This window comes from Pristiophorus japonicus, unplaced genomic scaffold (assembly GCF_044704955.1).
Source record: "Pristiophorus japonicus isolate sPriJap1 unplaced genomic scaffold, sPriJap1.hap1 HAP1_SCAFFOLD_442, whole genome shotgun sequence".
NCBI classification, from domain to species: Eukaryota; Metazoa; Chordata; class Chondrichthyes; family Pristiophoridae; genus Pristiophorus; species Pristiophorus japonicus.
In genome coordinates, this window is record NW_027254334.1 from 288,547 (window position 1) to 314,375 (window position 25,829).

Below are 25,829 nucleotides of genomic sequence, written 5' to 3' on the forward strand. Positions count from 1 at the left end.
TAAGTTTTGGGGTAAAAATGCACCCAGCAGTAAAAATCAGGAAACGTGATCCTCGCCAACTTTATTCCGAGGCCGATAACCACTGCGAGAGAGGCCTTGGGAGGGGGAAAAACACCCCCAAAAAATGTTAAAAAACAAAAAATAAAACATCACAAGACATTCACAAGACACTTAACTATCGAATCACTGCAAAAGAATTAAAAAATTAAAACTTTAACTTACCTTTTTTGCAGTTCTTCATACCTACATACCCGTTCCAAGGGCTGCAATGCAGGTTTCTCCTGAGCGTTTTTTTTTCCGCGCAGAATATGGCTCACCGCTGAGCCAAAGAAGCTGGTAGTATCGAAGTTAAGTACTGCTGTCACTTTCACTGCCACTGACAGTGAGGTCCTGGTGACGATGTCAGCTGCCAGATATGTCTGCAGAAGAATGCAAAGCTCAGGGATCACCTTCTTCTGCAGCATCAGCCTTCTTAAGCAGTGCTCCTCAGACATCTTAAGATAAAAGTAATGCGCACAGCAAAGCCTGCATCTGTACGGCCTCCTATCCTGCCATTTGGGATGACTCCTCTGGGGAGGATCCACATTTACCCTAAGCTATCTCTGCAGCCGGCCCCTTTCAAGTCATCGTCACAGGACGGCATGGTGTGCGATCACTGCCCCCAAAACTTTGCAGAGGTCACAGCAAAATGCAACTTCCACATTTTTCCGATAAAGAACCCAACAATGTGTCCGAGATACTAGTACTCAATCTGACGAGTCAACAGCAGTACGATGCCAACACCCTACTCTCTGTGCGAGCATCAAACACAGCACTGACTGAGACCTCTGAGGCCCGGCTGCAACTCCCTTTAAATAACGACCCAGATTTGTTTCTCCGCCTTGTGCAGTCCAACTTATTCAGGCGTCATCGCGGCTAGCCATTAAGGGAGGTGGCAAAAGTAAATGTGGCGAGAAGGGCGCCAAGGAGGCATTGCACGCGTACTGACGTCATGATTTCCATGGCGTTGGCCGGCAGGACGATATTTTAAAGCCCTTAGAAAATTACCACCGAATTTTGCGGAAGGTGTAAACAGCACCCAACGCCACTCCGAACCGCCTAACTCCCAATTAACACCTAAACCGACATTATCAGTAGGCGTTAGCAACCGAGTTTCGACACCTGTCTGGGTAGAGTTTTGTGACATCAGCCCTAAAATTATCTTTTACTAGTTTGCATCTGTTCTGTAGTCTACTCTTGCAATTTAATTTGAAGTAATATTCCAGATTTACTTTATCTATTACCTTAACAATCTTAGGTACATCTCTCAGATACATCTTAGCTAAAAATCCAGTTCTGGCCCACAAATTGCAGTCGGAGGCTTCATGCGGGTGGATGCAGGGGAGCAGCAATAATTATATAGCTCTTTCAAAGAGCCAGCCAGCACAGGTACGATGATTCGAATAGCTTCCTTCTGTGCTGTGTCATTCTATGATTCGATGAAATCTGTTCTCCAGGTCAGTTTTGATGTTTTTTCTATTGTTGGTTTATGGATGAGGGAGGGGGCGATAATGTATTTTTTTGAGTACACGGTGGGTTTAGATACCTTCTAGCCAGCACAAGGTTGTCAAGCAGAGCAACAGCACAACAATGGGGGTGATTGTAACCCTACCCGCCCTACCAGTAGAGAAGGTTAAGGGGAGATTTTAAAAGAGATGTTCAAAATTATGAGGGGTTTTGATAGAGTAAATAAGGAGAAATCGTTTCCACTGACAGACTTGGGGTAATTGGCAAAAGAACCATAGAGGAGATGAGGAGAATTTTTTGTATGCAGTGATTAGTTATGATCTGGAAAGCACTGCCTGAATTCAATAACAACTTTCAAAAGGGAATTGGATATATAGTCACCACTGCAGATAGCTTGTGTATTAGTGCAAAGGTGATTTGCCCGCTTCTTGTGGTGGACACTAAATCCATCTGAAACCCGCCTGGAAGGAGCGGTGAATTAGGGACTGCAGGTGAAAGTTGAGATAAAAGTAGCCGCACCATGGCCCCTGGTGACAGACAGCTCCAGCTTCCGATTGCAACGTGTGTGGTTTTAAAAATTCTTTATGACGGCTTAGCCCAGGGGGAAGGAGGGGAGCAGTTTGGGTAATTTGAGGCCAATCACCATCACCCCTGAGCTGCTAGTTAGGAAGATGGGTGTGGAGAGCTTCGTGCTGTCCCTCTCCCTCTCCCTCTCCCTCTCTTCTCATCGGACTCCCGAGTGCCTAAGATTTTGAAAAGGTAAGAATCAAGGATTCCTAATCTAGTTTAAAATTGGTTCAGTACAACGACCTCTGCAGGGGATCTGGGATCTGTGTGAGCAGTGAAAGCAACAGCGTGTTTCTTCAACCAATCAGACTGAAGAAGCCTTACTGAGGCATGCAGAGTTGAAACCAGGAAATGTAAGTTAGAATATTTAATTAAATGTAAAAACATGCATAGAAAGCAAAATAAATAGAGGGTAAAAGGACGTGATTATGAGAGAGAGATAAAAGAGACAGAAGAAAAAGTTTAAAATAAATTATAGTAATTTTTTATTTTTCTAATTCTCCAACAATAATTAAAATCTGATGGAAGAGACTCCACACTTGTAAAAGTACATTTTCAGTGGTAAGAGAGTTTGTTTGGTAGTAATTAAGACTTTACACACTGGTAAATATTCACTTACACTTCCATGAACAAGCCATAACTATTTCTGGCGTGTTCAGTAAGAATATAATTAGTAAGTACCATGAATTCAAGCCCTTCATGTGGTTTAATGCCAAGTCTCTCGGCGAGGTATCAGTGTAGCGAAGCTTGTGCAGGAGCAGGGCAACGCGGACAGCAACTTCCTGATTTCTACATTTAACTGCACATGAGCAGATGCCGGAAGTTGCTTTCCGATTTGCTCCTTAATAATGGTAAATGCTAATAACCTTACCCTTATTCCGAATGCAAAATCCAGGTCAATGTTCCCACAAAGAATGCAGGTTGAACATCTCTACTCTGGCAACCTTGGAACCTGGCCTTTGCCGGACCAGAGAATTTTCCGGACCACGGGAGGTCACGCTGACCCTCGACTTACCGGGTCCTGATGACAGCGCTCATGCCCCTGACCACCTCCGCCATGCTCCAGCCCCAAAAGTCCCACCACGCTCCTTCTCCGCGCTGCTTTGTTGAACGTTGTCTGACAAGATGGCGTCCCGACTCTGAAGCTGGATTTCCACATGTGCTGCGCAGCATTTAGTCCAAAATCACTCATGAGACTAGCAGATGATAGCATAATGCATTCATCCGACAGTCTTCTGAATACTATTACTGTGCACATTTCACAGTATCAGGTAGTCAATTTATTGACATACTGAAATCCCCTTCCTTGTTCCTGTATTATTACGCTCACCTCACAGCCTTGTATTCTCACGATAAGTAACTAAATTAAAAAATCTAAATTTACCAGTACCTTACTGGGTCCTGCTGACAACACTGCTGTCAACGTCCAGGCTGTGTTCTGCGCAAGCGCCACCACGCCCCCCACGCCTCCCCCCCCACCGGGAATGAAGGCGGACCAGGGATGTTGCTGGATGAAAGAGTGCCGGATTTGAGAGGTTCAACCTGTAACTGTTTCACAACCCAATTAGTTTAGACTATCAATGCCCAAATAGCAATGCTCATGCCCAAACAAGTAGATCATATCCTGAGTTCTTTAATTAGCTCACACAAAGCATAAGATAAGTAAAACTGCTTGGTGCCTGTGCCTGTAGTAAAAAAAAGTTGTCTTTAGTTCAAACATTCAGTCGTCTCCATCTTAAGCAGGCATGTACAACAATACAACAGCATATTTGACCAAATACCAAAATCTCACCTAGTTAGACAGGTAATGGGACTGACCATATAGTAAGGAGCATGAATTATAATAGTCCTCCAAAACCTGTAATATGTATATCATCATGTATATCATATTTGCTAAAATCCCCATTAATTTTGATAAATAAAAAGACTATGAAAAGCAAAATCCTGATTAATGAGTTTCATAACAATAAAGTACAATTTTTTCTAAAGGCTCTGAAATGATGTTGCATATATTGTCGAGCTGAAATATTTAATTCTTAATTTTTCTTGTATCTTTTTCAGCATGAAAATCAAATTTTGTTATATATTTATACCGGCATTATTGTTCATGATGGCAATTGCCGGAACATTTATTAGATCATGGAATTCAACTCCCATCATGAAACATCAGAACCCCAGTACTAACTTGCACTTAAAAATCACACCATGGGAAAAACTAACCTCTCTGTCTCCGTATGGAGGAAGCTGGTAAGCCTTGTTGTATAATATGTATTATGTAAAATTAATCCCATTTTAGAAATTTTTAAATATATTCTGAATTCTATCCTTGAAATATCTAAGGAATTTTGTTTTGTGTCCCCCTGTTGCCAGTTCCCTTTATTTAAATCAGACAATTGTCAGCACTGTCTATTGCTGAACAGCGCTTTTAAAATTGGTGGAGATACCCCCACTCTGATCAGAGGTCGGCTCTTGGAAATCCCATGCACTTTGCCTGGCTAGTACATGAATGAGTGGAGCATCCTCCAAGGTACCAGGGCCAATGGCAGTGCGAGCCTAGTAGCAGCCAATCCATGGACACAGTTCAACTGCAGAGCAAAGCTGTTCTCAGTACTAGCCCTGCCTTACCCTGCTGATGCTGAGCCCTTCTCCGGGAGGACTGTACATCTGCTCCAAATGAACATCATGCCTAAACTGGTTCATGATGCCATAGCGCAGAATGGCTAAACTTTGGGAAGCGACATTATGCGTACCATTAGTGAAAATGTTGAAGGCAGGATGAGAGATAGCAAGGAAAGATAGTTAGGAAGAGAGTTCTGAAGAGCAGGAACCTAATGGTGAATGGATTGGGCCAGGAGACGGCATCAATCAGCAGTCAAGACAAACAATTGATAAGGAGCTGTTTTAGAACAGGATTGAAAGCCTAAAGGATAAAGATGTACATAAATGATGAATACTTTATGGAACATGCTGGCTCATTCACTGCTAGAGCCACAAGGTCATAGAATGATGCTGAAATCTATTTAATTTGAGGCAACAAACACCACTTGGATAAGGCTGACAAGATAAGCCCTCTTAATGGAGCTATCAATGCTTCAGCTAAAGGTAAACAGTAAAATCTTTCCATTTGTAAGTGTTCTGCTAAGTAATTAGGTACTCAACCTGTGACTAAATACTCACACATTCCTGGAATAGTTGAGAAAGTTTCATCACTGTGAAGCAACCCAAACCTCTTAACTGTTCACTTGGGGTTCTCGACAATTATTATTGAATGGTTAAAACATTTCCAAACCGTGTTGGCAAGGGCAGTATCAACGGTTAAGTAGATTTGTCTTATGAATCAATGTAGCGATACGTATATTGAATGTGATTATAATGAGCAGATATATGAAACTCCTTTTCTTTTATTTGTCACTTTTGTTAATGTCAACTTCAAATCCTCTACAGGTCATATATCAAAAATAATTGCAGCTGTAACATTGGGAGACTACGGCCTTTCGAACAATCTTATGATCAGAAAGATATTTTATCAATCAAAGAAAGGAGAAAACTACAGTATGAACAATACAGAAAGAGGTATCTAATTTTGAAAATTCTGTTCTTTTGAGCAATTAGTAACTGTCACAAAGCGCACAGTCGGTCTCCCAATAGTCGAAAATCTACCCAAAGTAATCCTAGATTAGGATGCAGATTAAAGCTCCCTCGGTTCTTCCTCAGCCCCAAACACAGAAGGCCCCCATTCCTTGACCTGTTGTTAATGCTAATTTAACAACAGTCTTATGCTGTAAGCACATGCCCTGGATTGGCACTGCCTAAACTAATTTCACACTGGACCAATACAGACACAGGAGAATTTCAGTGTGAACTGGATTTGAATCCAGGTCCCATTGATCAGAGGCCAGAATATAACCCATACCCATTTAATGTTTGGGGGGGTGATGTGATAGAGGTCTTCAAGATAATGAAAGAGTTTGTTAGGGTAGATGTAGAGAAAATGTTTCCACTTGTGGGTGAGTCCAAATTAGATAAAATATAAAATAGTCACTAATAAATCCAATAGGAAATTTAGGAGAATCTTCTTTACCCAAAGATTGGTAAGATGTGGAACTCACTACCACAAGGAGTAGTTTAAGCGAAAATCATAGATGCATTTAAGGGGAAGCTAGATAAGCACATGAGGGAGGAAGGAATAGAAGGATATGTTGATAGGGTTAGATTAAGAGGTGTGGGAGGAGGTTCCTGTGGAGCAAAAAATGCCAGCATAGATCAGTACAGCTGAATGGCGTGTTTCTGTACTGTAAACTCTCTGGGGGAGAAATTCGTTTCAGCCAGCAAAAATGCTGGTATCAACGGCAACTAGAGTTAACACCCGCTGAAAATGGCCACAACGCTAATGGAGCAAAATTGATCTGGGTGATGGAGATTGTTGGCACAGCGCTTACTTTCCATGCAATGCCGTCCTGATCGCGTTGCTGGAGGCATCCGAAGCGAAGTTTGTGTTCAGGTGCGCCATTCGAGTTTCGCACAGTCTCTGGAAGCAAGGCTGTGGAGTTCACAAGGAATTTTGCATTATGAAGAGGTCTGAGAATTACAGGGGCCATGCTCACTGAAGCAATACAAATTAAAATGAAGTGAAACACTGCAATTTGCAACCCATTCTGCCTTTTTAAAAATATTTAACATGAAAAAGCAATCCCAAATGTGAATGTTCAGCTCTTAAAGCTGAATTCCTTTCCTAACCTTAAAAAATGGGAAAAGTACCTGAGCACTAACAAAAATGGCTCCACAAGCCAGGGAAGGGGCACCCAGGGTCTCACTCGCAGAACTCCAGCTTTGTGCAGTGGCTCAAGAGAGACCTTTTACCCACAGGAGCAAGGAGGCCCACCAAAAAGACCGATGTGGGACCACATCACCAAGGCCGTCACTGTCAGCGGTGTTGCCTCATCACATGACTCCAAAGAAGCTTCATGATCTCAGACCAGTGGTCAAGGTCAGTGAATGCATCTTCAAAAGCCGTCTCCTACCAACTGCACCACTAGCCTCACACACTGCCCAATGCACGGCCCCCAGCCCAATTACTCACTTACCAATCCCGAGGCACATCTCCCATTCCTAGCCTCACCTCACTCTCTTGGAGGAAAGAGAGCAGGCTATTTTTGGCAGGGGCATGGCTGAGCCCTTGGCCAGTGGCAGAGCTGAAAGGATAAAAGATGCTGGTATCCTCATACATTATCCTCTTTTTGGCATGTACCTCAAGCTTTCCTGCCTTCCCATTACAACTCCACCCTTGTACCTTTCTCATTTCACACGCCCAAGAAATGCAGCCTGCACAGCCAGTGGGTGACAAGAAGAGGGAGAGGAGAGTGAAGAACAAGAAGAAGAAGATTGATTTTGACACTCCCAGCACCAGCTCCTCAAGGTCAACTGGAAAGGACATTTGCAGTGCCTTCAACTGAAAGTCAGCAGCCATCCACCAACCAGGCTGCAGCCACTGGGATAGCACTGCATGACATCACTCGGCAAAGGCACACACAAGACACTCACTAAGGGAATGCAAATGGGTGAAGTATTGATTTCTGTATGTCACATTGGATTGATAGGCGTACATAGGTGGATTGGAAAGTTTGCTTTGTGGTGGCTTTTATTTCAGTATCATGACCAAGGGGATTTCATGATGGTCAGTAACAGATGGAAAGGTGCAAGGACTAATGTTGAAAGGGGAATTGGCGTTCATTCAATCATAGAAATTTACAGCACTGAAGGAGGCTATTTCAGCCCATTGTGTCCGTGCCGGCCGACAAAGACCAATGCAGCTGAATCCCACTTTCCAGCTCTTGCTCCGTAGCCCTGTAGATTATGGCACTTCAAGTACATATCCAGGTACCTTTTAAATGTGGTGAGGGTTTCTGCTTCTACCACCCTTTCAGGCAGTGAGTTCCAGACCCCCACCACCCTCTGGGTGAAAAAAACTGCCTTCAAATCTCCCCTAACCCTCCTACCAATTACTTTAAATCTATGCACCCCAGTTGTTGACTTCTCTGCTAAGGGAAATAGGTCCTTCCTATCCAGCCTATCTAGGCCCATCATAATTTTATACTCCTCAATCAGGTCTCCCTTCAGCCTCCCCTGTTCCAAAGAAAACAACCCCAGCCTATCCAATCTGTCCTCATAGCTAAAATTCTCCAGTTCAGGCAACGTCCTCATAAATCTCCTCTGTACCCTCTCAAATGCAATCACATCTTTCTTGTAATGTGGTGACCAGAACTGCACACAGTTCCCTAGCTGTGGCCTAACTAGTGTTTTATACAGTTCAAGAATAACCTCCCTGCTCTTGTATTCTATGCCTCGGCTAATAAAGGCAACTATTCCATATGCCTTCTTAACCACCTTATCTACCTGTCCTGCTACCTTCAGGGATCTGTGGACATGCACTTCAAGGGTTGTGGTTATTGCTACCACAGGCAGATAATTCCATCCCACATATCCCGGCCACAGAGGGGTTGTCTGCAATGCATCCTTTCATCTGATTCCTCCTCTTCTGCTTCCTCCTCTTCAGCTTCCTCGTCTGTATCTTCCTCTTCCCTCTGCAAGCAGAAGCTGTAAATGTGAAATGACAGTATAAAATCTTGAAAATACTCAGCTGGCCAGGCAGCATCGCAATCTGAGACGTGAATGCTCCACGGATGTTGCCTGTCCTGCTGAGTATTTGCAGCATGTTCTGTCTTCTCAAAGCCCTTCATTTACCATCCAAGCCCTTGCAAGCATCTAGCAGCACGCCCTACACACTAAAAAGAACACATTTAACATCTATTGCAGGAAGCCACCAGTTCAATAAAATGTAATAAAAATCCAAATTTACCTGAACAATGTGTCTGTCCCTTTAAGAGGTGCAAACATCGCCACTGTCAGCCTGTTTCCATATCAGATTAAGCTAACATACTTAGGACCCAGCACTGAATTCAGCATGAGGATTGAAGTTAACATCACATCGCTGTCATTTACTCCAGCATGGCGCTGCTAGTTACCAGCAGCGCAAAGGTAAGCACGAAAACAGTGACTGCTGCAAGTACCACCAGCAGCTGGCGAAAGAGCAGCAGCCGCCATTTTAGAGCCATGTAATGGCACTACGGAGTGGCACTAAGGCCAAACTTCTAGCCCTATCTATCACTATGAAATCCTCTCGCATTTTGTATTGTAATCAGGGGCATCGCCCACATTTTGGAGTGGAATTAAACTATTTATTTCAGAGGTTTTAGGAAATGAGAAAAGTTCACCACATTTAACTCTGTGTGGGGAGTGAGCCTGGTTGGATTCCTATTTCTGAGTCAGAAGGTGCAGCATTTAAACCCTGCACCAGACAGTCCTGGCAAGTGGGGCTCCAGTGAGTGATTGCCGCTCTGAATTCCGGGTTGACTCAGCAGAAAACTTGCTTCTGGTGGATTGTGGGAGTCCATAAAACCCTCCATTACAACAACAGCTTGCATTTCTGTAGAGGTTTTAACGTAGCAAAAGGTCCCAAAGCACTTCACAGAAGCGTTGTCCAAACAAAATTTGACATCGAGCCACACACTGAGATATTAGGAGAGATGAACAAAAGCTTCATCAAAGTGGTAATTTCGAGGGAGCAGGGAGAAGTAGATAGGTGGAGAAGTTTAGACAGGGAGTTCCAGAGCTAGTGCCGAGGCAGCTGTAGGCACGGACGCCAGTGGTGCAGCGATTAAAATCGGTGATGCGCAAAAGACCAGAATTGGAGGAGCACATGGATCTTGGAGAGTTGTAGGACTGGGGGTTTCAGAACTAGGGATGGGCGAGGCCATGGAGAGATTTGATAACAAGGATGAGAATTTTTAATTTAAGGCGTTACCGCACTGGGAGCTAACGTAGGTCAGCGAGCAAAGGGGTGATGGGTGAATGGAACTTCGTGCAACTTCGGATACGGGCAGCAGAATTTTGGATGTGCTCAAGTTTATGGAGGGTGGCCATGAGAGGTTTATAGGTAACAATGGCATGGATGAGTTGGAAGTAGGCTATCTTGGTGATCGAGCGTGTTATATATGCAGACTATAGTTACACTCTCTGTGTAGTCACTGTATAGTTGCACAAGATGGAGACTTGTTACCTGATGTATTATCAATAAGGATTACACTGTGTATAAACTATGCTGGCACCATTACAGGTTACAATTGTGGAGACCGGGATTTCCTGCCCCTGTGGCAGAGGCTGTCCACCAGAGGGCACTGCAGTGGGAGACCTGAGGGTCACCTGCATAGGTGTGCAGGGCCCAGTATAAAAGGCTGCACACCAAGCTTGTGCCTCACTTTGGAGTTACAAATAAAGGATCAAGGTCACTACAGTTTGAGTACAACACATTGCCTCGTGGAGTCATTCATAAGTACATTACAGACGTAACAACTGGCAACGAGAATACGGACTTTCACACGATTATGGCTATCTTTGGACTTCACAGAGGGCGATGATTGGGATGCCTTCACGGAAAAGCTTGAGCAATATTTCGTGGCAAAGACCTGGCAGGGGAGATGGACACATTGGCGGAGAAGCGCAAGGCTATACTGCTGACCAGTTGTGGGCCCGAGGTCTACCGCCTCGTCAGGGATTTGCTGGCACCCACGAAGGCCAAGGATAAGACATACGATGAGCTGACTGAACTAATTCGTGACCAACTAAAACCAAAACAGAGCATCCTCACGGCCAGGCACAGATTCTACACTCATCGCAGACCTGAGGGCCAGGAGATTTCAAAATATGCTGCCGGCCTTAAAGAGATTTGCGGCACTGTGTGATTTCGGCACGCACCTCAACGAAGCATTGTGAGACATTTGCATTCTGGGAATGGGTCATGAGGGTCTCCTTTACAAACTATTATCTGCCGACACCACAGTCAACCTGCAGAAGGCCATCAGCATCAGCATCAGTCAGGCATTCATGACCTCGACCTGCAGCACCAAGCAAATTATTCATCCTGTGGACTCAAATCCGGCAAGTACTGTACACAGAATGGTGCCTTTCACAGGCAAGACTGTAGAACGTGGTTCTGCCCAGGGCAGAGAGCACAAACCTCAGGATTCCAGAACTCAGAGTCCGCTGAGGGGTGCTAATCGAGTAACACCATGCTGGCGTTGCGAAGGAAACCATAGGGCTCACCAGTGTCAGTTTGCTGAGTACGTATGCAAAGCTTGTAACATGAAGGGCCACCTCCAGCGTATGTGTAAAAGAAATATGACTCACCGTCTAGCAGAGGAGTCGGTAGATGCCTTTGAAGATGAGTATGATGATTTGGCCAGAGAGGCAGCTCATCCCCACGAAGAAGTGTATCGAGTGCAATGAGACCTGGGTGTCATGGTACATCAGTCATTGAAGGTTGGCATGCAGGTACAGCAGGCGGTTAAGAAATCAAATGGCATGTTGGCCTTCACAGTGAGGGGATTTGAGTACAATTGTACAGGGCCTTGGTGAGGCCACACCTAGAGTATTGTGTACAGTTTTGGTCTCCTAACTTGAGGAAGGACATTCTTGCTATTGAGGGAGTGCAGCGAAGGTTCACCAGACTAATTCCCGGGCTGGCGGGACTGACATATCAAGAAAGACTGGATGAACTGGGCTTGTATTCACTGGAGTTCAGAAGAATGAGAGGGGATCTCATAGAAACGTTTAAAATTCTGACGGGTTTAGACAGGTTGGATGCAGGAAGAATGTTCCCAATGTTGGGAAAGTCCAGAACCAGGGGTCACAGTCTAAGGATAAGGGGTAAGCCATTTAGGACCAAGGTGAGGAGAAACTTCTTCACCCAGAGAGTGGTGAACCTGTGAAATTCTCTACCACAGAAAGTTGTTGAGGCCAATTCATAAATATATTCAAAAAGGAGTTAGATGTAGTCCTTACTACTAGGGGGATCAAGGGGTATGGCAAGAAAGCAGGAATGGGGTATTGAAGTTGCATGTTCAGCCATGAACTCATTGAATTACCAGTTTCAGTAATGGCCACCAAATCATACCCATTTGTAATGATTTGTGCCGTCAACTCATTTACTTTGTTTTGAATGCTGCGTGCGTTTAGGTAAAGTGTTTTAATACTAGTTTTTAAACCATGATTTTTAGTTTTGACCCCTCCTGCAGCCCCTTTATATTCATACATATTGTCCCTTCCTATTACCTTGTGGTTTACACTTGCCCTAGTGCTACTCTGCTCTGTTGCCTCCTGCCTTTTGCATTCTTTCTTGGGGTTCTGTTCATCTGAGCTCTCACCCACCCTAACTAGCTCAGAGCCCTCTCCTGGGTTCCCATCCCCCTGCCAAGCTAGTTTAAAGCCCTCCCAACCGTACTATCAAAACCACCCGCGAGAACATTGGCCCCGTCTCTGTTGGGGTGTAACCTGAGCGACTTGTACAGGTCCCACCTACCCCAGAAGCGGTCCCAATTGTTCAGGAAACTAAAGTCCTCCCTCCTACACAAACGGGAGAGTGGAGAGCACCAGTTCCAACTGTCACAGGACGGGAGAGTGGAGAGCACCAGTTCCAACTGTCGCAGGACGGGAGAGTGGAGAGCACCAGTTCCAAATGTCACAGGACGGGAGAGTGCAGAGCACCAGTTCCCACTGTCACAGGAGAGAGAGTGGAGAGCACCAGTTCCAACTGTCGCAGGACGGGAGAGTGGAGAGCACCAGTTCCCACTGTCACAGGAGAGAGAGTGGAGAGCACCAGTTCCAACTGTCGCAGGACGGGAGAGTGGAGAGCACCAGTTCCAACTGTCGCAGGAGAGAGAGTGGAGAGCACCAGTTCCCACTGTCACAGGAGAGAGAGTGGAGAGCACCAGTTCCAACTGTCGCAGGAGAGAGAGTTTAACAAAGTCTAACAAAGGATTTGATTGGGGTAAAGCCAGCAGGGTTCTCTTAAAGGAGACCTGCAACCAACTGAACTTAGAGACATTGTATGCATGGCAATCAATGTAAAGAACTGATTAAGATTGTGAACAAAATGTTCTTGCGAGATGTTGGTACTAGAGGGTCCCCAAAAGTAGCGAATTCGGGAGGGTAAAGGCGCCGATCCTGATGCCCTGCCCTAGGTGTCCCCACAAGTTATAGGCCAGCAACCTCAGGAGGGTGAAGGCACTGATCCTGATACCCTGCCCCAGGTCTATCCCACGCTGCAGGCACCCGATGGCACTATTCGCCACGAAAACAGCGCCAATACACGTAGTCGGCCGCCATTGCTCACCACCTGGGTGGAGACGGTGCAGCCCCAGACCCAGTCACTACCTCGGTCATGTCCGGGAGCGAAAGGTCAGAACCAACGAGTTCCCCAAACAGGACCTGAAACAGCCAGGTTCACAACACCGTTAAAGAGCAGGCAGAAGATTCTGCAGCCCTCAAAGGAGGACAGGTAAGCCACACACATCTGTGGCTCTACCCACCACTAGGCAACGGCAAAGGCCCTGAGTCCTGGCTCGGTGAGCGAACCAAGCCCACACCACTAGCAGGGGGCGCAGCGCCGCTATCAGACGACTAGGACCCCATCTGCTTGCTCTGGAACCTGCGTCCTCACATACCTGTACTGCTACCTCAGTACTTACCATGACTGAACCATGAATGCAATCTACCCAATCCTGGCGCACGACCGCAAAACGTAACGAATGTAAGTCACTGAACCAAGGTGTCACGATACAAACTGTAACTTCCTTTCTTTATATTTGCACTGTGTCTGATCCTGTATGTTAATGTAATGTGCCTGCTGCACGATCTCGCTGGCGGGGGCGGGGGGGTGGGAAATGGATGTATGTAGCCATAGACACACACACAGATCACATCCAGAACCTACTGGAACCTCCACTGCATCATCAAACCATCCAAACAGTTAACTACTACCCAATGTTGTGGCAAAAAGGACTTGGGGGTTAACAGGGAGAGAGCCAAGCCAAAGCACAGCCAAGGTGCAAGGGCTATTGGCACTTAAGTCTGGGGAGAGCTAAGCCAGAGCACATAGTGCAAAGGTAATCGGCACAAAGGACTTGGGGGAGAGTGATGTTATATATGCAGACTAAAATTATACTCTCTGTGTAGTCACTGTATAGTTGCATAAGATGGAGACTTGTTACCTGATGTGCTATCAATAAGGTTTACACTGTGTATAAACTATGCTGGCATCACTAGAGGGTGCAACTGGTGGAGACCGGGGTTTCCTGTCCCTGTGGCAGAGACTGTCCACCAAAGGGCACTGCGGTGGAAGACCTGAGGGTCACCTGCATAGGTGTGCAGGGCCCAGTATAAAAGGCTGCCCACCATGCTTGTGCTTCACTCTGGAGTTACAAATAAAGGATCAAGGTCACTACAGTTTGAGTACAACACACTGCCTTGCGGAGTCATTCATAAGTACATTACAGACATAACAGAGCGGATATGTGTTCAGAAGCTCATCTCAAGATCAAATATGACATGAAAGTTGTGAATGATCCATTTAAGCCTCAGACAGTTGCCAGGGAGAGGTAAGGAGTCAGCTGCTAGGGAACAGGTTGTGGCCAGGATCAAAAACAATTGCTAGAAATTCGGCGATTAACTTTTGAAATCTTGAAAAATTAGCACCAAGTACTATTGATTCTCAGCTTCCTGTAAATTGGCTGTTAGCGCTCCAGGAAAGAATTGGAGCACTAAATCAAGTGCTAATGCCCTCTGTAGGGCGCTACAGGAGTGCTACTAGCAGAACGATAATCTATTTCAGGTGCAATGCAATCGGCAATGATCCTTCACACTGGCTCCATCCAGCTCTTAAAGGGGAGGTTCCATCATTGTGCAGATCCTCATTATCAGCATAGCTGGCTGTGAAGTCGACCTGCAACCAACTCAATCCCCTGATCATAATGGCTGTTCCTACTCCCAGGGAGACAGCTCATCATTTCACGGACGTGGTATTGGAGGCATTGGTGGTGGGAGTGAAGCGAAGGAGGGCAGTGCTGTTCCCAGCCACTGGAAGGAGGCCATTTTCCCAGGTCTTCAGGGCAATGTGCAGCAAAGCGGCTCAGGAGGTCTCGGTCAATAGTGTGGTGCAATGCAGCCTGACACATTGCCGGAAAAAATTCAACAACCTCAGTCGGGTGGTCAAGCTGAGTACCTGCTTCAAGAGGTCCTTCATACCAGCATCTGAACCTCTGTCTGTACTCACTGCACCACACCCCTACCACTCACCCACCAAGCATCTGCACCTACTCAAACTCACATCCACATCTCGCGTCTTGCCTACAATTACAACTCTTCAACTGTGGCATGCATATCTCCCAAACACCTAGCTGGACTCTGACTCAAACGCATTCATTTCTCTTGCAGGCCAAGATGGCCCACATTAGGAGGGAACAGCAGAAAAGAGGGGGGCGGGGGTGGGTGATGCACAGCTCCAGCAGCTTACAGACCTTGAGGAGCGAGTGGTGCAACTCATTGGGCCACAGGTGGTGGGCGGCGTGGCCGTCGGCAACATCAACCCCATTGGGGGCAACAACGGTATCCTCAACCCCTCTCCTTTTCTCATCCCACTTACCCCTCACACCACAAGCCTTTCTCATTTTCCAGCTCCTGATGTCTGCATTCCTTGCTCCATTCTGTCCCCGTGCCCTCTCCTTAACACGAGTCTTGTGCCTTTATGCTTTCAAATAATCAGCCAGCAGATGACCAGCCTGTCCCTGAGCCTCCCACTGAGAGTGAGGAAGAAGAAGAGGAGCAAAACTCTACGTCACTGCATCTCTCGCGCACAGGCATCGCCTCAGATACTGGCACTACGTGATCTTTAGAGGCAAGTTTAGTATAGGGGTCTACACTGGGTGATACACTGGGGATGAACGGGTTGCAGCAAGGCCATTGGGAAAGGGTAGCTCAGGAGACAGCTCCATGGAGGGTAAGTTCACGTGTGAGTTCTGCTGCAGGACTCAGATGAGGACCTCGATAAGGAGAGTTCACAAGATGGGTGATGGTCATGCACTCCGAGAGCCTCTCAGCAATGGAAAGGAGCATGGAGGAGTCCACATACAACATTGCACAGAGTTCTGCGCACACCATTGAGTCCAAAATTTCCTGCAGAGGATGGTGGACTCCCAGAGAGACCGTGCGGATCCAGACCTCATGATGCGTGTCATGGGCGATGTGGTAGCTCCCATTGCAGTCGCAGCTGGATGCCACACAATGTCTTAGTGCTGTCATGCACTCAATAGTTGGTGGCATCGAATCTCAGACTGCTCTCATACAGTCTCTACTGGATGCCACGCAAGCTCTGATGGCTGCCATCGTTGCTGGGTCCACCACAGTCCACCGGGGATCTCACGAGTTGCAGCACGTCACCAATCCACACTCCAGCAGATTCGTAGGGAAGCTGAGGTGCTTCCCTGGGGGAGTGGCAGTGGGTCACTGGTCATCTGTATTCTCTTGCATCGACACTCAGCAGCCTTCCTCCAGCCCTGTTGCAGCCACTGGAGAGACCATACAGAGGAGCAGTAGATTAGTAAAAGGCAACATTAAGAGGAAAAGTAAGGGTTTGCGCAAGGGTTAATATTGTTGTTGTATATATGTGGTTACTGATTTTGGATACATTTATTATTGGAATGTTGCAGATTAGCAGATTTGCTGCTGTGTCTCATTTCAGCTTTGGGGTGTGATATGGAATGAGAAATTGATGGAATGATGGAGGTATGTTAAGCAACCGGGAAGTGGCCTCGAATTCATTGGAACTAAAGTTTGATGACGCGGTCACGGAGCGCCCTTGCACAAGCCCGACTGAGTGTCTGTCTCCTTCGCCCTTGCTGTTCTTGCTCCTGCTCTTTCTCTTCCTCATCTTTGTCCTTCTCCTTTCCCTCGTCCTCCTCTTGAGGTGCTGCAGCAATGCCTGGTGGCAATGGCTGCGCCCTCATGAGGGCCAAGTTGTGCAGCATGCAGCAGAAGGCGACGAAAAGGGACTCACATTAGCTGAGTACTGGAGGGCTCCTCCCGACCGGTCAAGGTAGCGGAACCGTTGCTTGAGCATTCCGACGGTCTGCTCAATGATGTTCCTGGTGGCAGCATGGCTCTCATTATATGAGTGCTGGGCATGTGTTGGGGTTGCGGAAGGAAATCATAGAAACATAGAAACATAAAATAGGTGCAGGAGTAGGCCATTCGGCCCTTCGAGCCTGCACTGCCATTCAATGAGTTCATGGCTGAACATGCAACTTTAGTACCTCATTCCTGCTTTCTCGCCATACCCCTTGATCCCCCTAGTAGTAAGGACTTAATCTAACTGCTTTTTGAATATATTTAGTGAATTGGCCTCAACAACTTTCTGTGGTAGAGAATTCCACAGGTTCACCATTCTCTGGGTGAAGAAGTTCCTCCTCATCTCGGTCCTAAATGGCTTACCCCTTATCCTTGGACTGTGACCCCTAGTTCTGGACTTCCCCAACATTACGTTCTGTTATCACTTCCCGGAGGCACTAACGGGAGGTGCAAAGGTGGCCAATTTCTCCCCCAGTGGCTTTGGTCTTCCCAATACTTAGTTGGACTAATTTTCTGCTCATCCAGTACTGGATATCAGACAAGCAGTGTGAAAAATTAAAGACAGTAGAGGGGTCAAGAGAGGTGGTGGTGTGGTAGAGCTCAGTTTCGTCAGCATACATGTGAAACCTGATGTTGTGCTTTAGAATGATGTCGCCTAAGGGCAGCAGGTAGATGAGAAATAGGAGGGGGACAAGGATAGATTCTTGGGGAACTCAACAACAACTTGTAGTTATATAGCGCCTTTAACGTAGTGAAACAACTCCAGAGGTGATGGTAGAGGAGTGGGAAGAGAAGCCATTGAGGGTGATCCTCTGGCTAGGACTGGATAGATAAGAATGGAATCAGGTGAGTGGAGTCCCACCCAGCTGGACGAGGAGAGGCATTGGAGGAGGTTGATGTGCTTAACCGTGTCAAACGCTGCTGACATGTCAAGAAGGATGAGAAGAGACAGTTTAGCATTGTCCTAGTCTCATAGGATGTCATTTGTGACATTGGTAAGGACAGTTTTAGTACTGCAACGGCCCGAAAACCCAATCGGAAGGATTCAAACATGGAGTTGCGGGAAAGATAGGTACGGATTTGGTTGGCTACAGCATGTTCAAAGATTTTGGAGAGAAAAGGGAGGTTGGAGATAGGGTGCTGGTTTACAAGGACAGAGAGGTCAAAGGTTTTTTTGAGGAGAGGGGTAATGAGGGCAGATTTGAAGGGCAGGGGGATAGTACCCGAAGAGGGATAACTGTTAACAATATCAGCTAACATGGGGGTCAAGAACACAAGTTTTATGGTCAGCAGTTTGCTGGGAATTGGGTCGAGGGAGCAGGAGGTGGGTCTCATGGTAAAGATGAGCTTGGAAAGGGCATAAGGGGAGATCGGAGAGAAACTACAGATAGATGTGAGGTCAGGGCTAGGGCAAGGGGGAACCTTAGAGGAATTTCGACCCAGTGGGCTAAGGCAAGGAAGGGAAGCAGCAGAGGTAGCTGAACAGATGACCTCAATCTTAGTTCTCGCACTTGTTGTTGGAGATGAGGGTGCAGGGAAGATCTGTTTCAGAAAACAGTTTGTAGTGGAGAAGAGAAGAGAAGAGAAGAGAAGCCACCAAGGGTTAGCTTTGCATTCCAGGATGATTCTGGAATAGTGAGCAGATTTGGCAGAGGAGAGCAGGTCCCGATTGTGCTTTATGTGGTCCAGCCAGGTCTGGCGATGAATGGCTAAACTAGTTGTCTAGTATAAGCATTCAAATCTGCGTCCCCTGGACTTAGGACAATCATAAACTCAGCAGATAACAACAGTGGTGAGGGTGGGCTGTAAGCGAGACATAGTTACTGTAAAACATAAGCAAATGAATAGCAGATCATAGACACAGCAGCTGAGTCTTACAATGTAGTCCAGTGGAGAAGCGTAGTCTTGACATTCAGAGAAGTCCAGAAATTTGGAAGGCACACTTGAGCAAAAATCCAGTTCTCACTGAAGAAATTAAAGAGCAGGCATGGTCAGGGTATGGGCAGTGGGCCCAGGTAACTTTAAACTAGCAGTCAATTCATAACTAGGGCTAAAATGTACCCATTATTAGAGCCAGGGTAACATAAACAATGGCAGAGAGAAGATTGGAGGAGAACGGGCAAAGGATAGCCAAGGATAGAGTTGCACAGCAAAGGAGCTCTGTAGGGAACTGGCAGCCCAATAGCCATCTCAACAGAGGTCTATTCACCAAGGGAAGGGAATGAAGATAAGACAAACATACCTCTCTGAGGGACAGGGCTAGGATTTTCACAAGGGTTTAATGGAGGAATGCTTCTCCACTGTGATCGGGGCTCTGGATTATTCTTAATAGGTCTTGCTGTAGCTTTTCAGCTGCTCAATAACATTTTGGAGTCAGTGCAATTTTAACTGGGGGTTCAGTTTGATCAGCAGCTATTTGATTCAAGTTTATTGTAGATGAAAATAAAAGTAGAATGCATGTACAAAGTTCTTTTATTATGATGACCTATTTCTATACAGAAATGAATCACCCTTGAAGAATATAATCATAGCCCAACCCAATTCTCCTCTAAGCTATCCTATCCAAGGAGTTGAAGTACTGCCTCTACAGTCGATCATCATCCCAGGTTAGATTATCAATTTAATTTTCAGTAACGCAATGAACATTATTCATTTTATTGTTTCATTTCATATAAAACATAATCTCTTCCTCCAGGTTTAGGTGTGCATGCATCAAAAAGACAGGACTATATGGTATGTAAAATCTTACATTTCTCCTTTTCCTCCAAGTTTTTCCTCTCCTGTGGGCGCTGACTCCGACCGGGCTACTGTTCCGCAGCTACTGGTAGCCCTCCTGCACCTTATTGAAGGTGCCATTCTGTACATGTGAGTCCAGATGATGATTGCCAGCGGGATATTGAGTGTCAGCTTGGCTCTGTGGTTGCACTCTTACCTCGGAGTCAGGAGGTCGTGGGTTCCAGCCCCATTCCGGAATCTGAGTAGATAATCTAGGTTAATGTTTCAGTGCTGTGCTGATTGGTCGGAGGCACTGCCTTTTGGATGAGATGAGATTCTAGTCCTGTTAAGCCAGTCATTTTTCAGTGAAAGAAAATTGAATTATTCAATAATTTGAATTCATCATATAAAATAGAGTAAGAAGTGGGAATTTAGTGCTAAAGAATTTAAAGTACACTATATTCGAAGTGTCACCAGCAATGGCAGAAAGATGACTTTGTTTCCTAGTGTTTTCTTCCTCCCTCGTTCCCTCAGTCAGTGAAATTTCATAAATTTGCTGGACAGGAAATGTGTTGTACTTTACAAATTGTTCTTTTTATAAAGTGTCTTTTCAGTTTGAAGAACATACAGCTGTATTTCCAATCATTATCAGGCAGTCCCCAACGCCACGCTTATTTGATCTCGGGCCAGGTAACTTCAGTTGGAATTTGGGTTACAAATCAGAGATTTGATCAGTACACTTGAATAAAATTTGTTTCTTCAACTAACTGAGATTTTTATTTTCCTTATTCCAGACAGTAACATCAATTCCTTGGTTACCATAACAACAAAGACGTTCTTAAGATATCATAAGCTTCGAATCATGATAGATAGCGTTCGGAGATTTTACCCAAACATGACAATAATCATTGCAGATGACAGTGACATTATTGAAAAAATTGAAGGACCACATATCGAGCATTACACAATGCCATTCGCAAAAGTACAGTAAAGATTCCCGTACTCAATTTATGTACTATACAGGCTTTAAACCAACATTCGTGGGGGAATCTAGAACTAGGGGGCATTGTTTCAGAATAAGGGGTCGCCCATTTAAAACGGAAATGAGGAGGAATTTCCTCTCTCAGAGAGTCGTGAATCTTTGAAATTCTCTACCCCAGAGAGCTGTGGAGGCTGGGTCATTGAATATATTTAAGGTGGAGATAGACAGCTTTTTGAACGATAAGGGAGTCAAGGGTTATGGGGAGTGGGCAGGGAAGTGGAGTTGAGGCCAGGATCAGATCAGCCATGGTCTTATTGAATGGCAGAGCAGGCTCGATGGGCCAAATGGCCTAATCCTGCACCTATTTCTTATGCTCTATGTTCTTTTTAGATTTCAAAGCACAATTAGGTAAATTGGATTGATATGGTATCATTACTGCTTTCTAGCCTTTGTAACCCACGTACTGTCAATCTCAATGTTGACAGTTCCAATGTAGTCTGAAAATATTATGCAAAAACAAAATCCGGGCTAATGTAATTTTAGAAAAATATGTTTGCCTGGTTTTGATTTAAGAAGAGTTCATATTCCTGTGGCATTAAGGTGCATTGTGTATTTTCTCTATTATTTATTGTCTCCTTACTGTCGAAGCTCCTTCAGGTGAATTGTAGTCTTTCTACTTTGTTCTCTGTTAACTCATATGTCAGGTTTCCCTTCCAGTCCACATTTTGGACAGCGTCCTTTAGAAGTAAAGATTGAGAGATGTACAAGCCTTTTAGTTGAATCAAAGGAACGGGAGGGAACGAGGGAGGAAGAAAACACTAGGAAACAAAGTCATCTTTCTGCCATTGCTCTCATGTGACTTTAAATAGGCATGATCATTGGTGTAACATTATTGAGACCAAACCAATTTCAAAGAAACCAAATTGTCCACACTTACTGATCTTGAACATCTTGGAATTTTTTTCTTCTCAGGGATGGTTTGCTGGAAGAAACTTGGCAGCTTCTCAGGTCACAACTAAATACATGCTTTGGGTGGATGACGATTTTTTATTCACAAAAGAAACAAAATTGGAAAAGCTAGTAGATGTATTGGAAAACACAAACTTGGATGTGGTAAGTATGGAACTGAAGAAAAGTGGAGACGTTTGTTTCAGATACTTCAATCTGTTGAATATTCCAGTTTGAAACATTCCCGAAATGAATCTTCACTTGCATAGAAGATACAGCTATTGATGTTATGTTCAACTAATGGAGAAGCAAAAAAAATGATTTGCAGCTATTAACTTGTAGTGCGAAGTCATTCCTAGAATAATCTGTGAAAAGAATTTTATAGCGTGGTGTCTGTATTGCATGATGCTAAATCAATTCAAAGTCGGATTATGATTCATTTCAATGGAACAAACTCATCATCTCTATTTAGAAAACAGCTGACTGAAGCTGCCTGAATTCTCCATCAGCTGTTCGCACTGTTAACAACTACGGCAGTCGAAAAGTGAAGACTTTATACAGCTTCGATCAGCTGTTCATGCAGTATGTTAAACAGATTAACGGGGTGGACAGCACTCAGCTCCTCAGATTTGCCTCGAAAATTGGAGGTGTTAGCGCTGGCCGTTATGGCCCATTTTGGTGAAATAAATGGCGGCCGCCTCTCTTCTGGCGGGTTCCACAGTGGCCGCCATTTTCAGCAGGTCGGCAATGCTACCAAGACCTGCAGTTTCAGAGTAGGGTAACTACCTTCTAACTAGCTCTTAACTATGTCAATTGGCTCGCCTACCGCTTGATGTCGGGTCTGTGAAGCGCAGGCAAACCTGGCATTTGGGAAACTGACACAGAGGCGGGTTCACACCGAGATCTCAACCCGCTGTCAATCTTTATATTTTGATAGCGGATCCACCTCCAAACCCACCCTCTGAGCGCTGGCAAAATCCCAGCCTGGGTGTGCAATGCTTGCCTGGTGCCCGATCTACCATTTTCGCGTTTGCTGCTCCAATTGTCAGCCTGTGTTAATTACGAACAGTTGACCAAGCATTCACAAGCAGCAAAGAGCCTGCAAGAGCATGATTTAAAGTGATCATCAGCAACAACTTGCAGCTAGCATGCTTTTCCAACTTGACTGGCTTTGTAGAACTTTCTATAAATCTTGCAGCTTTCTAAACTTGTTTCAAGTTCCTAAGGTGACAGGGCGTGTTGGTGCAAGTGGAGAATGCCTTCATTCTTCTTTAAATGCATCTGCTTACACCACTTGTGCGCAGTCATGGGGGCTCTACTTGCAGTCCCCCTCGCGTTCGAGTATCTTCAGAAGACGGAACGGAGGCAGCAAAGAGGAGAAGAAGCGCACAGAAGGAGAAGGAGGAGGGCCAGGAGAGCTCTCAACAGGAGGCCTTACCCACCCAAGGTTTTCAGAGAGCACTTCTCTTATCTCACTGAAGCGAGGAGCAGTGTATTTAGAAGTTCTGCTTCACCAAGGAGGTGGTCACAGAAATCTGCCACCTTCTGCAACCAGACCTGCAGCCTCAGAGTAGGGTGATCACGGCTCTTTCAGTGGCCCTCAATTTCTTCACCAGCTGATCCTTCCAGTCTAAAGCAGGAGATATAGCTAACATCGCCCAGTTCGCCATCGATCACTGCATCCGGGAGGTCACAGAGGCTCTCTACACCTGGAGAAGGGACTATATTGTCTTCTCTGAACGAAGAGAAGCAGGATAAGCGTGCATGTGGCTTTGCCAGGATAGCGGTCTTCCCCATGGTGCAGGACGCTATCGACTGCACCCGCGTGGCTTTGCGGGCTCCGTATGCCAATCCTGAGATCTTCCGTAACTGCAAAGGCCACCACTCACTTAATGTGCAGTTGTTGTGCGACCACACTCAGCACATGCTGATGATCAATGCTAGCTATCCCGGCTGCAATCATGATGCCTTCATCCTGTGATAATCTAGTGTGGCAGAAATCTTACAGTCACCATATCAACCAGTGGGTGGCTGCTCAGAGACAAGGGCTATCTGCTCTACACCTGGCTGAAGAATCCCCTCTGCAGCCCCATCACTCATACCCAGCACTCTTAAAATCAGAGCCATGCTGCCACCAGGAACATTATCATGCAGACCACTGGGCTGCTGAAGCAATGGTTCTGCTGCCTTGACCACTCGGGAGGAGCCCTCCAGTACTTGCGGGAGCCGGCGTCCCATTTCATGGTGATCTGCTGCATGATTCACAACTTGGCTATCATGAGGGCACAGCAGGGATTGCAGGACCACCTCAGGAGGAGGAGGAGGGAGAGGAGGAGGAGCAAGAAGAAGATGAGGAGGACGAGGAGGAAGGGTGGAGGCGGGCAGCTGTCCGTGAACACCTCAATGAATGGAACACCAGATCCCAATTGCTCACCACATCCCCATTATACCAGCCCTCTGTTTCGGAGCATCATGGCATCCTCCTGGGCACAAAGCTGAAAGGAGAGCCTCCACAAAACAAACATTTCAAACAAACTGAATAAATTTACATTCAATTTACAGTACAGTCCCTTAGTGACTGTCCTTCAGCGCCCTTTCCTGCTCCCCCAGTGGCTGCGGCATGGGTGGTGGAAGGCTGCGGAGTTTCCATGGGGAAGACTGCAGATGGCCATGCAGGACACCATCGACCAGCTGTGGACCTAGAAGGCCCAGCTGTAAACTGCACCACCACATCATGGACGGCAGAAGTCTGGGCTGGCTGAATGACAGGCAGCAGCAAGAGTAATGTGGCAGTTGTGGAAGTAGGTCAATCTGAAAGAGGACAGCAGGTTCCTGCTCCACAGACCCACTGCTAATCCCCCAGGGTGGCGCCTCAGCATTCTTAGCAATCTATTGGAGTGGTGAAAAGCAAGATATCCATGCATACACCATCAGCAGCTTGTAAGTAGGAAGAGATTCTGGGATAAGGAGTAAGTTGAAACACCTGTTAACTCATCCTTTTTCGGTGTGGAAGCAAGTCATCCTCGTTTCGTGGGACCGCCTATGATGATGATGATGATGATGATGGATACATTAACGTCCCAACAGCTCATTGACTGCAGGAGTGGGACCGTGCGGCGCTGCAGAAGACATGTCAAAAAGGCAAAGTCACTGATTCCGTCTCATGTGCTCCTCCGATCAAGAATAGCAAAGCACACGAGAAATGCTTCAATAATGGTTACACCTTATCTCCACATTTGCTAAACAGTTGGCTGGTTGGTTTTTGAGTATGATTGTAGCTTTAGGATTTTTACTTGAAATTTGCGAGAGTTTATGGGTTCAAATCCCGCATGAGCCCTCAATTTGCTGCAAATTTTGAATTTGCGTCAAACTTTTGCAAAGAAGGACTTGCATTTCTGCAGTGCCTGTCAGGAACTCGTGACGCCCCAAAGGTCTTTACAGCCATGGAGTTACCTTTGAAGTGTTGCCATGTGAGGAAAGATGTGCCCAAATCACCCCACACGAACCTCAACTCTTTGCGAAGGAGTTCATAGAATCATAGAAGTTTACAGCACAGAAGGAGGCCATTTCGGCCCATCGTGACCGCGCCAGCCAACAAGAGACTATCCAGCCTAATCCCACTTCCCAGCTCCAGGTCCATAACCCTGCAGGTTACAGCACTTCAGGTGCACATCCAAACACTTTTTAAATGTGGTGAGGGTTTCTGCCTCTACCACCTTTTCAGGCAGTGAGTTCCAGACCCCCACCACTCTCTGCGTATAGAAATTTCTTCTCAAAACTTTCTACCAATTACTTTAAATTTGTGCCTCCTGGTTGTTGACCCCTCTGCTAAGGGAAATAGGCCCTTTCTATCCACTATATCTAGGCCCCTCATAATTTTATACACCTCAATGAGGTCTCCCTTCAGCCTCCTCTGTTCCAGGGAAAACAAACCCAGCCTATCGAATCTGTCCTCATCGATAAGATTCTCCACTCCCGGCAACATCCTCGTAAGTCTCCTCTGTACCCTCTTCAGTGCAATCACGTACTTCCTGTAATATGGCGACCAGAACTGCACGCAGTGCTCCAGCTGTGGCCTAACCAGTGTTTTATACAG

At 45.9% G+C, this 25,829-nt stretch overlaps 1 protein-coding gene across 1 annotated transcript in view; it reads left to right on the top strand.

The window, feature by feature from the left end:
* The first annotated feature begins 2,026 nt into the window (after positions 1 to 2,026).
* LOC139251759 (beta-1,4 N-acetylgalactosaminyltransferase 2-like) overlaps positions 2,027 to 25,829 on the top strand; it is a 182,029-nt gene continuing 158,226 nt past the window's right edge. The window contains exons 1-5 of the mRNA XM_070873298.1: positions 2,027 to 2,130; positions 5,518 to 5,646; positions 19,588 to 19,694; positions 19,784 to 19,821; positions 21,758 to 21,898. Of these exons, the coding sequence (XP_070729399.1) occupies positions 2,027 to 2,130; positions 5,518 to 5,646; positions 19,588 to 19,694; positions 19,784 to 19,821; positions 21,758 to 21,898 (519 nt within the window). The remainder of the gene's footprint in view (positions 2,131 to 5,517; positions 5,647 to 19,587; positions 19,695 to 19,783; positions 19,822 to 21,757; positions 21,899 to 25,829) is intronic.